General features: G+C 40.0%; 1 protein-coding gene across 1 annotated transcript in view; it reads left to right on the top strand.

The window, feature by feature from the left end:
* Positions 1-13285, top strand: part of ATRX (ATRX chromatin remodeler) — a 114827-nt gene that overhangs the window by 22609 nt on the left and 78933 nt on the right. The window contains exons 2-5 of the mRNA XM_007428674.4: positions 6826-6938; positions 8385-8440; positions 11132-11184; positions 11616-11740. Coding sequence (XP_007428736.2) covers positions 6826-6938; positions 8385-8440; positions 11132-11184; positions 11616-11740 — 347 coding nt within the window. The remainder of the gene's footprint in view (positions 1-6825; positions 6939-8384; positions 8441-11131; positions 11185-11615; positions 11741-13285) is intronic.

Here is a 13285-nt window from a genome sequence, read left to right as displayed (position 1 = left end):
TTTATTAGTCTTGAAACCTGCTAATGCACCAAATTTTTTAAATTTGCCCTTTAATATTTCAGTTCCCTTTAAAGGATCTTCCAGAACCAACACCAAGTCATCTGCAAAAGCCCTTAACTTATAAGTCTCTTTTTTAATCTTTACTCCCACAATCCTCTCATCTTGTCTTATATATTTATTCAGTATTTCAGGAACTAGAATAAACAAGAGAGGAGACAGTGGGCATCCTAGTCTTGTTCTTTTTTGTATCTCACAGGGTTTTTGTTATATCTTAAAGTCAAATCTTGTCCCTCTTTAAGTGTTAATGCTATATTGGCATCTTTCCAACTCTCTGGCATCTTTTCTCCCTGTAGGATAGAGTTCATGTTTTGTAAAGGTTGAAAAAGTTCATCCTCAAAACATTTATAATGAGAAATAGATAATCCATCTGGTTCAGGCATCTTTCCTAATTTAATCTTTTTTATAGCTTTAGAAACTTCCCTTATTGTTATAGGTCTGTTCATAATCTGTCTCTGTTCCTCTGTAATCCTTGGTAAATTTCGTTTCTTTAGATATTCATCTATTTTCTCTAGGGAGATGTCACTTCCTTTATACAAGTTGGAATAATATTAATGAAATGCTTTTTGTATAGCTGCATTGTCCATTAATACAATATCTCCCTCTTGTAATTTCAGTATAATTTTCTTTTCGTAATTTATATGGTAGTCACTTTCCTAGTTTATTTGCAAACTCATGAAAAGGATCTACATCTTTCAGAAAAGTAGGTGTACTCTCTTGAATTGCCATTTTTCTGTCTCCATATAATAACCAGCCCTAAATTGTCCATCAAGTCAAAGAAAACTTTTGGTAATTTGCCATGAATGATTTTAATATTTTTATTAGAAGTTCTATCCAATTGGGGGGAACCAATTGTTTGTTGAAGGTCTTTGGATGTGAATAAAGTCATCTAGAAGTTAGTATTTACCTATCAAACAGAGTTCATGCTGTTTGATATTTAAACTTTAACATCAATCTGGTATACAAACTCTGTATATATAGAGAAAACTTGTATTATATGATTCATGTGAATATACACTGTAATAGGCTATATGGTAGTTCTTTGGGTTCGAAGAAGACACGCTGTTGTGCAGTTCATCTGTAGACATGGAGGTGGTTTTGTAGTCCCAGTCTGGGAATGTAGAGTCTAGCACAAGGGGGGCACTGGAAGAATAACTGTGGGTGTTATTCTATGATGCCGCTCATTGTTTTCTACTAGTTTTTGGCAGTACCTGTCTTCAAAGCCAATGGAGGCTTCATAGCAAGGGCTCACCAGTGGGTTCTATCAGCAGCTGCAGCTTCTAGTTCCCTTGGCTGGATGTCACAGTGGCATAGGGTTTCTTTCACAGCGCCTTTGTAGCACTTGTGTGGTCGACCTCGAGGTCTCTTCCCAGACTCCAGTACACTATAGAGTAACTGGCAAGCCATACGGTGGTCATCCATTCTGATGACATGTCCCACCCACTGCATCTGGGCTCTGATAATCAGGGACTCAATGCTGGTGGACTCCGTGTGATTCAAGACCTCCAGGTTGGAGACACGGTCTTGCCAATGAATTCTGAGGATGGAGCGGAGAGCGCACATGTGAAATTTCTCCAGTTGTTTGATGTGCCTTCGGTACAGAGTCCAGGACTCACATTCATATAGGAGAGAAGGGATAACCACAGCTCCATAGACTTTCAGCTTTGTGGAGATACGGATGTTGGGTTGATTGAGCACTCTAGTATGTAGTCACCCCGGTGTCTGGCTGACCTTGCTGATTCTGGAGTCAATTTCTTTGTCCAAAGACCCATCGCTCGAGATGCTGCTTCCCAGGTAATTGAAACTGTTTATATTTTTCAGCTGGGTATCATCAACAATGGGCTTTGGTTCTGTGGGGTTAGTATTTGGCAGGGGCTGGTAGTCAGGCTGAAGAGCCTAGCTGCAACTGAAAATTTGTTCAGCATCAACTGTAGATCACTATCTTTGTGCACCAGGAGCACACAGTCATCAGCAAAAAGGGTTTCTTGGATGACTGTATGGAGGCGCTTTGTCTGTACATTCAAGCGGCAAAGGTCAAAGAGAGCCATCCAATTAGCGCCTGATGTACACTCCTTCCTTCAGACTCTGGACAGCACGTGAGAGCATGCAAGCGAAGAACAGATTGAACAGGACTAAGGCTAGCACACAACCCCGTTTTACCCTATTGGAAATGGCAAATGCAGCTGATGTATCACCATTGTAAAGAAGACGTCCTGTCATTCCATAGTGGAATAGCTGAATCAACTTCACAAATTTCCTCGGCATCCATAACATCTCAGAATGATCCAGAGAGCCTCCCTGTTTACAGTGTCAAATGCCTTTGTCAGGTCAATGAAGACAGAGTAAAGAGGCTTGTTCTGCTTGATGCACTTCTCCTGGGCTTGCCTCATGGCAAATACCATGTCTGCTGTACTCCGTTCTGGCCGAAAGCCACACTGCACCTCTGGGAGGCTCCTTTCTGAGACAGTGACAAGTCTGTTCAGGAGAATTCAGGTAAAGATCTTGCCGGCAGTGGACAGCAGTGAGATACCCCTGTAGTTTCCGCAGTCTGATTTGCTTCCCTTATTTTTGTAGAGAACCACAATGAGGGCATTGGAGAAGTCATCAGGCATCTCCTCTGTGGATTAAATGTCTTCCAAGATGTCATGGAACACCTGTAAGGCGTTTGAGTGTAGTGCTTTGTAGATCTCAGCAGGAATGCCATCCTGTCCTGTTGCTTTATTTGAGTTCATCTGCAAAATCACTTTCTTGATCTCATCAACAGAGGGAGGCAGGTGTAGGGCATTCAAGACTGGCAACTGAGGAATCTGCTGTAAGACATCATGATCAACTGTGGACAGCCTGTTGAGTAGGTTGGAAAAGTGTTCAGCTCAGCGGCTTTTCAGTCCTTCCTGGTCTTTGATTAGGCTCAACCCATCAGATGACAGCAGGGGGAAACATCATGATTTAGAAGGACCATAAACTGATTTTATGGCACTGAAGAACACTCTGGTGGCATGCATGTCTACATAGCATTCCACCTGCTCAGTCTTTCTCTGCCACCACTCATCCTGCATTTCTCATAGTTCTGTCTGTACTTTGGACTGCAGGTGCTTAAATTTGTCTTTCTTTGAGACAGATGATGGATCATTCTGCCAGTCTGCATAGGCTTTGTTCCTGGCCTGGAGGGCTGCTGAAATGGTCTCGTGGATTTCATCAAACCAGTCTTGATGTGCCCAGGTTTTCAGTCTGAGTACAGTTTTTGCACTCTGTGTGATGACATCTTTAAACTATGTACACTTTTCAGAACAGATTCCTGCAAGTGGTAAATTGCTGGAGAGTTTTTCATTAAGTACATCTTGAAAATGTTGGACTTGGCCTGGGTCTTGCAGTCTGCTAATGTTGAATGACTTTCTGACAGTCTCTGGTTCTTACAATATAAAGGGGTTATGTGCAGGTTGAGGACCAACCATACTTGCCTGTGATCTGTCCAACACTCAGCACCTTGCATGGGTTGGGTAATGATGATGTCTTTAAGGTTGTGCTGACATACTATGACATAGGTAGATGCCAGTGTTTGGACCTGGGATGCATCCAGGTAATTTTGTACTTGTTTGCAAGTCTGAACATCGTGTTAGTGATGCATAGGTTGTGCTCCACACATTTGCTCAGAAGCAGCAGGTCATTGATACTTAGTTTTCCCACCCCATGTCTCCCAAGGACTCCATTGCAGTTGTTGCTGTCTGTCCCCACCCTAGCATTGAAGTCACCCAGGATGATGGGTTTGTTGCTAGAGGGGGTTGTTCAAATAATCTGGACCAGGTCCTCGTAGAAATCATCCTTGTCTTCATCTGGACTCATGAGAGTTGGTGCGTAGGCATTGACAATGGTGATATACCAGACTTGCTGAGAGGAAAGTGAAACTTCATAATGTGTTCATTTATTCCAGTGAGTAGAATAGAGATGTTCTTCAGCAGAGCAGTTTTGATTGCAAAACCTACTTCGTAAATTCTGTGTCAGTCTGTGGTTTCCCTTTCCAAATGAACGTATATCCACTCGCTGCTTCCTGTAATGAACCCTCATCTGCCAGCCTGGTCTCACTGAGTGCAGCAATGTCAATGCTATAACGGCAACGTTTGCCTGCTATGAGTACTGTTCATCCTTCAGGCCTTGATACTTTGTCTCTATCCAGCAAGATTGAACTGAGGAGACTGATCAGCGGTCCAGTGGTCAAGAAGGCAGGTCCAGCAGGCGTTGTGGAGCACTAAGAGCATGACAAGACACTTAGACGTCCTGGTCATCCACTGCAGCAGGAGAGGTCTCCAGCTGTAATGGTTCTCCATGCCCCTGGGTTAAGGTCTCTTATGCTGAGAGCATGGGGCTGCTCCGTGCAACAGCTGTTCTACTTAAAACTCCATCACGCACAAGTTTCTGTTGTGCAGTTCATCTTCCTCTGCAACTCATCTGCAACTCACCTCAGTCCAAACCTAATTTGTTGAGCCCTGTGGTGATGGGAGAGTGGCGAAGCAACAGGTGGAGATGACCACTGGCAGTTGTAGTCATAAGCCTACATGTGGGCGGCCCTTGGGGCAGTGGTCATTCATCTCAGTACCCGGGGCAGCAGAGATGTCCAGCATTACCCAGGGCGACTGAGCAGTCCTTCTAGGATAGCACTGCCCACTCTTGCATGAGGTGTGGGATTAGAAAAGGTACCCTAAACATTGCTTGCCCCACAACATCTGGCTAGCTAACCACGGCTGGCAGATCTCTCCTTAGCGGTTGAGCATCAAGAAAAATGAATCAAAGTAAATAGGCTAACAGTATGTTAAATTTTAATTGTATTGTCTGCCAACAGATGCATATGTTTTTGGTAATTTATCAAATTTAAGTTGATGTTGGATCTGAAGCAGGTTTTTTTAGTTGTTAATAAGATTGCTTGTGTCAGTATAAAAGTTCCAAGAAAAGTAAATGTAACCTGACTTAACTGACTTAACCCTAGCCAGTTGGAGTGGCTTTGGGTTTTAGCCTCCCAGGATCTTTGATTGTCAGCGGTACTGTACTTTCCCAGACAGAGTTGGTGTACAATTTAGGGGTCCTCCTGGACTTTCAGCTCCTGCTCAAGAAGCAGGTGTCAGCCATGGCCTGGGGGGCCTTTGCATAGATTTGTGTCACAGTTGTACCCATTGCTGGATAGGGAGACCTTGCTCATAGTCACTCATGACTTGGTTACTTCCCAGCTGAACTGTTGCAACATGCTCTATATGGGGTTGCCCTTGAAGACCACTCGGAAGTTACAGCTGGTCCAAAATGCAGTGGTGTACAGTGTTGGGCACTCCTTATTTATTTATTTATCAATTTTATATAGCCACCCATCTCACCAGAAGTGACTCTGTGTGGCATACAACAATCAAATAAAATCACAATGTAAAAACAATAATAAAAACATAGATGATCATTATTAAAAATTAAAAAATTAGAATATACGAACCACAAACGGAGAGAGAAGTACAGCAACCACATATCACCCACAACAGGGGAGTCACCTTAAAATGTCACTGGTTCAGTTTGCTGATATTATAATGTTGTTGCATGAGCTGCACTGGCTCCCAGTTTCTTTCTGGGTGTCATTCAAGATGCTGGTTACTACCTTTAATGCCCCCATGGCATGGGACCAGGTTATTTGCGGGACTGCTTCTCCCTGAGGGTATCTACCTCCCTCACCAGGTTGGACAGAGTGGGCACCCTCCAGATGCCTTCGGTTGAACGTTGCCATCTAGTAGGACCTAAGAAGTATGCCTTTTCCATAGTAGTTGTGGAACGCTCTTCCCTTCCCCTCCCCAGGATCTTACAGGACCTCAGCATTTTAGCCTTCAGGACAGCCACAAAGAGCTGGACCTTTCCCCAGGCACTGGGATAGGGTGAGGTGGGAGCCTGTGGATGGGTCTGCTGGGTGCAATCAAGGAAGATGACAGAGATGCCAGGTTTTTGTTTTATGGTTTTTATTGTTGTGAACTTACCAGAATTGTGTTCAAGATAGGTGGCCATACAAATTGTTTAAATAAAATGGATGAATAAATGAAGCATTAAGTGCCTAATCAGATATGTAAATCTTGGCAAATAAAAGTGCATATATGATAATTTGTATCTAAGAGGATGCAAAATACGATAAGCTTGGATACCTTGAGGTTTCTGAATTTGAAATAAAACTCTATTTTGGAGATAAGGACAAAGTGGGGCACTTTAATTTGAGTGTTCTACCATAAAGAATGGTAACTCAAAGCGAGCCCTTATTTCTTAATTTCCAAACTAAGTAGTATGTAAAATAAGTGGTGTGATAATTCATGCTGAGTGTTATTTGCTGATTGTTGTGTAAGAAATATTTGCCAGTAGGTAAGATTGCAACCTGACTGCAAGCAATGGAAATAACAGTTAAATAGAAACAAGCGTATTTTTGCAGCCTGGACATTGTTTAACATTTATTTTAAAAACTTATCATCTTAGCTAAAGCTAAATGCAACAAATAATTCTTTTGTACATTTGGTAACAGGTAACACTTAGCATCATCTATCACATCATAAACTGTGCTTCTGTGGTCATGGGCTGAACAATATGGGAACAAAACTTACTTTAGGTGACCATTGTTCCCTGGTAGAGCAATAGTAACATTTCGAGTTTTGTTCTGCCATAACATGGAATATTCAAAACTTCCAATACAGATAGAGAACTAGCTTGCTTCATCCTATAACACTGAAAGGGATATATTCATATGGTGCATCTTTTTTTTAACAGTGAAAGCAAGTTGAATACCTTGGTGCAGAAGCTTCATGACTTCTTGGCTCACTCATCAGAAGAATCTGAGGACGCAAATTCTCCTCCAAGATTATCTATGAGCAAAAATATAGGTAAAACCTTCATTCTAAAATTGTTAAGATTTGCAGTTTTTGAATATATTTTATCACATCACACAGAATTGTATAGCTGTGAAATGCTATACAGTATGGCAGAGTTGCTGCTGTCTTGTTTTTAATGAATATCATAATAAATTTATGATTGAAATAACTAACACTTTATAATATTAATTGGGAAAGGGGAAATGTTTCTGACTTTATTTTGCTATTAGTATTTCCATTGTTTCTTATATTTTTATATTATATGAATGTTACAATGTGCTGCATTGTTTTTCTGCCGCTTTTATTTTCAATCATTATTGCTTATGTCAATTTCTTCTTTGTTACTTACTTATTGCTTACTTTTATTTCTATGCAGCAGAAATCAAAAAGACTTTTGGCAGCTTATATAGAAAATACAAGCATCCATAGTAAAAAGATAAAAATACAACAACAATACAAACCATAAAAAAATAAAGATAAAGTGGAAAGCTTTCTGAAATAGTTCGGTCTTCAGAAATTTCTTAAAAACCAACAAAGAAGGAGCTAGCTTGATCTCCACAGCATCGGCAGCATGAAAGAAATAGTTGCAGAGAATGTAGACTTGGAACCCTGGTGCTTGATCAGATTTGGAGAATTATCTATGGCTTCACACTCTGTAGCAGTGAAATATTTTTTTATTGATATTACTACCGTGCTGTCAATCTCAACAACTTTGTTGGTATAGAGTGAGCTGTTGGCTACTTCCATGTGGGTATTGGTTTCTCACACTGGATATGCGACAACTATTTAATTTTCTTTTTAAACATAGTAGCAGCTATTTTAAAACTCGCATAGTAATACAAAAGGGGTGTGTACAGAAGGGGGAACATGTTTTATACTAGCAAGAAACATATTGTGGCCCCACGATTAGCCAGATATGTTGCAACCAATATGTAATGTAATCATGTTGGTCGTTCCGCATTTTGATTTTCCCTCCCCCATCTAGTGGGGTCTTAGGTGGCGAGTAGTGCAAGGCCAGTGTTCTTCCTCTGCGTGGCTTTGTACATTGACCCACCTCCCAGTCTCATAAAAGCCTTCTCCTATGACCTCTTAGCCACTAGCACTTTAAAGGTTGTGGGAATCTGGGTGTTATGCAACTAGGCTTTGCGTATTTATAGCCAATTCATAGCAACCTAGGAATGATTAAATTGGTATTCCTGTCAACGCCACCATCAAAAATTCAGCAACAACATTGGTACATGGAGTGAGTCATGAACTTAGTTTCATTTAAAATAGATTAAATTTTAATCCTGATGTTAAACCTTACTGATTCTTATCAGATGAATCTAAGTTTTGTCTGGACTTCAACATGGTGTAATACTTAATAGCCTCATAAATATAAAAAGGTCGCTTGAATATTTTGAATAGTTATTACAATTTTTTACTTGTTGACATGACATGTTTACATGTTTCCTGTAGATAGTGACAGTATGCCTGGAAATATTCCGGTTCCAGTGGAAAACAACAGGGAAGAGGTAAGAATAGAAGATAGTAACAACATTGATATAATAATACCGTTATGAAAAATTATGGTTTATTTGATAGTTCAGATCTTTCAGATTACTTTTATTAGAAATGTGCAAATTGTTCTGAATTTGAGTTGTTTTGAATCCAAAACACCTGTTTTAACACCCTATTCCAAGTGAAAAGCAGCTCACCTTTAATGCAAAACGGACTTCTTGTCCATCTTTGGAGATGTTTTAAACATGAAACACTTCTGAATGATTGAAGTGGAATGATTCAAATGTTAAACCTTGTGCATCCCTGTTTATCATTGTGTGTGTAATCTAGATCTGGTGTGAGCATATTTTGTAGAAATACTGCCTTTGGAAATTAGTAGGATGAATGTCTGCCTCAAATTTATAATCAAGTATTTAGAAAATGACCAAGAACAGAAATATGAAAAGTTGGATCTTTAGTTTTCAGGCTCACTTGGAAGCCTGCAAAAGTTTAGTGTCTTTTATTAAATAGCAGGGAGGGATTGTTATTGTAAAAGATTCAAAGCAATTCTTCTGAATAATTTTTGAAGCACTCACTATGTATACCAGGGTCTCTTTCAAATCAAGCTGTCCCTGAACTCCTGGTGTCTTCGTGGACACAACCATGTAGTTTTTTTGGCAGCATTATGGGCATGGTTTGCCATTGCCTTGTCCAGGGTTGTTTTTTCAGCTTCCCAATTGACCCTGGTTGTCCTCAAATGCTAACTAGGCCTGATCCTGCTTAGCTTCCAAGTCCGGACAAAGGAGTGCCCCTGTGGAAATGTTTGTGTGCTTGTATCTATTTATATGACTCGGCATATTTTTAAATACACATTGGTGAATAAACAGCATGGTATTTTTCCTGGGTTTCCTGGTGTTTTTCTTTTCCAGAGAAGCAATTCAGGGCCACCGCATTTGTGACAAAGGCAGTAAACAAGAAGCTACTTTTCAGATAAGGAGGCAGTCCAGAGAGTCACTGACTGGATTATACAACTCAAGTTATTAACCTCAGTTACTAAATTAACCCATTTTCTGAGTCCACACAATTCAAGTGACTAACAAAAACAAGTTAGGTTTGTGCAACACATTGAGCCACCAAAAAACCCTGACAGGGCTAAGTATGTTGTGTGCGTGCATTTTCTGTATCTTTCAACTGTTTTGGCAAAGCTGTGACCTGGTGTCACAGAAGCGACAGTATGGCTGGGTCAGATTCTCTGTTGAGCATTCTCCAGGTATGATGGAATACAATTTCTTTTACCCCACACATCTGTTTTCTGGGGATGAAGCCAGCTCTACATTGTACTTATTTCTTAGATTTCTGTCCCGCCTTTAAATTAGTAGCTCAAGGAGGTATATGTAATGTTCCTTCCTCCTATTTTATTTCTCCCACAACAACCCTGTGAAGTAGGTTGAGTTGAGAGAGAGCGAGTTGCCTGGTGGCTGAAGGTGGGCTGGAACCTGGGTCTTTCCGCTTGTACTCCAACAGTGTAACTGCTGTACCATGCTGTCTCATGTTGAAGAAGACTTTACTTGTCTCTTTGAGATATGTTCCATTAAGATCTATGCAGACAGTAAAAAACTGTTACCGTATAGTTTTATACTTCATGTACATGAAGCACCTATTTCCAATTTCTAGGGGCTACCAAGGATTTTTGAATCCTAAGAAAGTGTCTTGATAGGCACAGAATGCTGAGACATTCAAAGGAATCATAAATTTAACAGCAGCTAGACCATATGTGTTAAATATTCCCCCACCCCCATGTCAAACATAAATTTCTTGTGGATTCACTGTACTCCATGCTTTTAAGTCACTTGACTTGTGAAACTGCTCTTGTTGACTGGATATAAAATGTACAGGTAGTCCTTGTTTAACGTCCACTTGTTCAGCAACCGTTCAAAGTTACAATGGTGCTGAACAAGGGGTACTTACAATGGGTCCCCTTAGGTACATCTGTTGCAGCATCCCACAGTCACATGATCACCATTTGTGACCTTCACTGCCAGCTTCCAACAAACAAAGTCAATGGGGAAGCCGGCAGGAGGTTACAAATGCAATCACATGACTGTGGGATGCTGTGACCACACAGGATTTGCCTAATGACGGCAACTGGGACTGCCAGACCTGCTGTCGTAAGTCAGCACGGTCATATAATGTTGCGCCTTACGGCCATGTCGCTTAACAAGGGAGTTCCCCATCTCAATTACCATTGCTAAGTGAGGACTGCCTTTACTGGGTTTGTTGACATATTCTTGAGCGAGGGATTTAGTCTGACACAGAACTCTTTTTCCTTGTTGTGTGAAAGCAGCTTGATTATGCTCAGTAATTTTCACACAGTTTTTGCTTATCTTAATTATTGTAGTAACATCCACCATACTATTTAGGCTTGCTTGCTTATTTATTTATTTATCAATATTTTTTGCCTGTCCAAGGCAAATCTTTCTATCTATACATATTTTTTGCCTGTCCAAGCTTTTTTTTATAGCATCCAATAATTGGAGCATATTTTTCTCTAATAATGAATTAATACACTTGTGGATACACTTTTTATTGTGCCTAAGGACTGAAATATAGGAAGTTAATTTAATTTGCATGCAGAGTAATATCTGAGATGATATACACACACAGAGGAATAATACTATTTTGATTCTGTATAAGAGGTTTGCATTTTTGCATTTTTTCATATATAGGGTAGTAGCTCTTCTGAAAGATCCAAATCATTAGGATCATCGCGCTCCAAAAGGTTAGTTGGTGTGTTATTTAAATTTTTAATTGCCTGCTTCACTGAATCAGGAGATACACCCTGACTGTAACAATTGATATCTATGCTAAGAGTTGATGCAACAGAAATATTGTGGGGCAGTTGATGGAGTATATACTGTTTGGTTGCACTTTTTAAAATCATTCATAATGTTAATTTACCCTTAGAAATCAAATATGATTGTCCTTAGATCTGAAATCCAATTACCCAGAATTAAATATGTGGAATTGTATAACAGTTATAATTCTTTTAGTTGATTTTTTAAATTTTTCATGAACTGTGTTAAATTCCTTGCATAAAAATATAATTTCAGGCTGTAATTCTGTGCAAAATTGCAGTTTGCTAAAGTTCTGTAATTTTGTTGAAATATGTAGAAATGGCATAATGAATATTTGTCTTTGCTGCTCATTCAGGAAACCTACAGTTGTAACAAAATATGTTGGCTCAGATGAAGAACAAACTTTAGATGAAACCATGAATCAAGATGTTTCAAATGAAAACTCAGAAAATGAAGTTGATATGAAAAGTTTGCCAAAAGGTAATTAATCTGCTACTTCAGAAGTACTGTCACAGTGTGACAGTTACAATTAATATATTTAGTAAGTTTTGGAATGTTTTCTTGGTGACTGAACAAACCATAGAAACTTCCCTATTCTTTCCTTCCTCTTCCATTTTGAAAATGCTGGCTCCTGCTGCTTACATTAACTCATTATAAAAATAATGGATTCTTGTTCAAGTAGCAGCAGTTGATTTCAGGATATAAAGCACTGGGGATAAGCAATTCATTAAGTTAAATATATATTAAAACAAATTGAATACAAATGAAACATACATAAATTAAAGTTTTAGAGCAGTTAAGAGAATATGTTTGTAACATTGAAGATTAAAGATCTTATTCATTTCACTTTTTTTAACATGCTTCAATTATGAAGCCTGAACAGACAGAACAACATATGAGTTGTAATTAGATTTACATGTTATATTTTAAATATTATATAATCAGAATTTTGGTAATAAAAAGGAAATGTTACTTCTTTTGTATAACTTTGTTGTGTTGGAACAGATAACTCGAAGAACATTTTTCAAGAGCTCAGAAAGCTGTGTTTGTTTTGAACCAGAAGCTGTTGCTGCTTGTTGTACGTCCATAATGGGCTATCTCCCTCCCACTCGCTCTGAAGGCAAAGCTATGACGTCTGACGCTGGACATAGCTTTGCCTTCGGTTCCACGCTGACTTTGCTCCAAAGAGCACAGGTGCCCAACATGTCCATATGGCCAGAATCCCTTTAGTAGAGCCAGATTTTATTTTCTTCTTTTTCCTTCATTTTAGTTTCTTTACCTTTTTTTTTTAATGTAGCAGTTTAGGGTTAGAAATCCAAGACTTCTAAACCAATGGACAGCAAATCATTGTACTTGGACTCATTGGAGGGCTTCTTCAATGGCTGGCACTGAACAAGAGAGCAACTCCCAGCCAAATGACCCAGCTGCCTGTCCCTGTCTCCCTGCAGAGTTCTCAGGAGGGAATTTGATCAGCATGCTGGCCGTGAGCCATGCACTGCTTGTAGCATCCCGAAAGGTCCTCACTCCTCAGGGCAGTTGTGACCCAGTGAGGATGGAAACTGCATGGGAGATGCCCTCCTTGTGCCCTTTTTGCAGAAGGATGATAGCCCTGGAATGACTCAGTAGACTTTGCTAGATAATTTCAGTTTCCCTGAAGGCTCCACACCATTCTGCACACCGGAGACCCCCATGGTGACTAACTAGATGGCAGCCTTGCTGTATCAAGCCTTTTACTTGAAATACATGGGGGGAGGCAGAAAACACCATCTTGGGACTCAGCTGGGGTGCTCTGCAAAATGGAAGGAAAGAAGGAAAAGGTATTGTTTTCCATCCCCCGCCCTTCTCCCTTAGATGCATCTTCTTGACTCATTGCAGGAGGCAAGGAGTAGGTACTGTATGGTGAAGATATATGCCACTAAAGGAGGAAGTGTCATCCCATCTCTCTTCCCCCCATCATACAAATAATTCTGATATCTCCCTCTGGGGAATCGTCCCAAGATGAAGAATAGGGGAAACATTCATGCT

Source organism: Python bivittatus, unplaced genomic scaffold, assembly GCF_059951505.1.
Source record: "Python bivittatus isolate LINGU-HERP-01145 unplaced genomic scaffold, Pbiv_v1 ctg000790_np1212, whole genome shotgun sequence".
NCBI classification, from domain to species: Eukaryota; Metazoa; Chordata; class Lepidosauria; order Squamata; family Pythonidae; genus Python; species Python bivittatus.
Note: the sequence above shows the minus strand (reverse complement) of the source record. Positions and strands in the feature narration are given on the sequence as shown.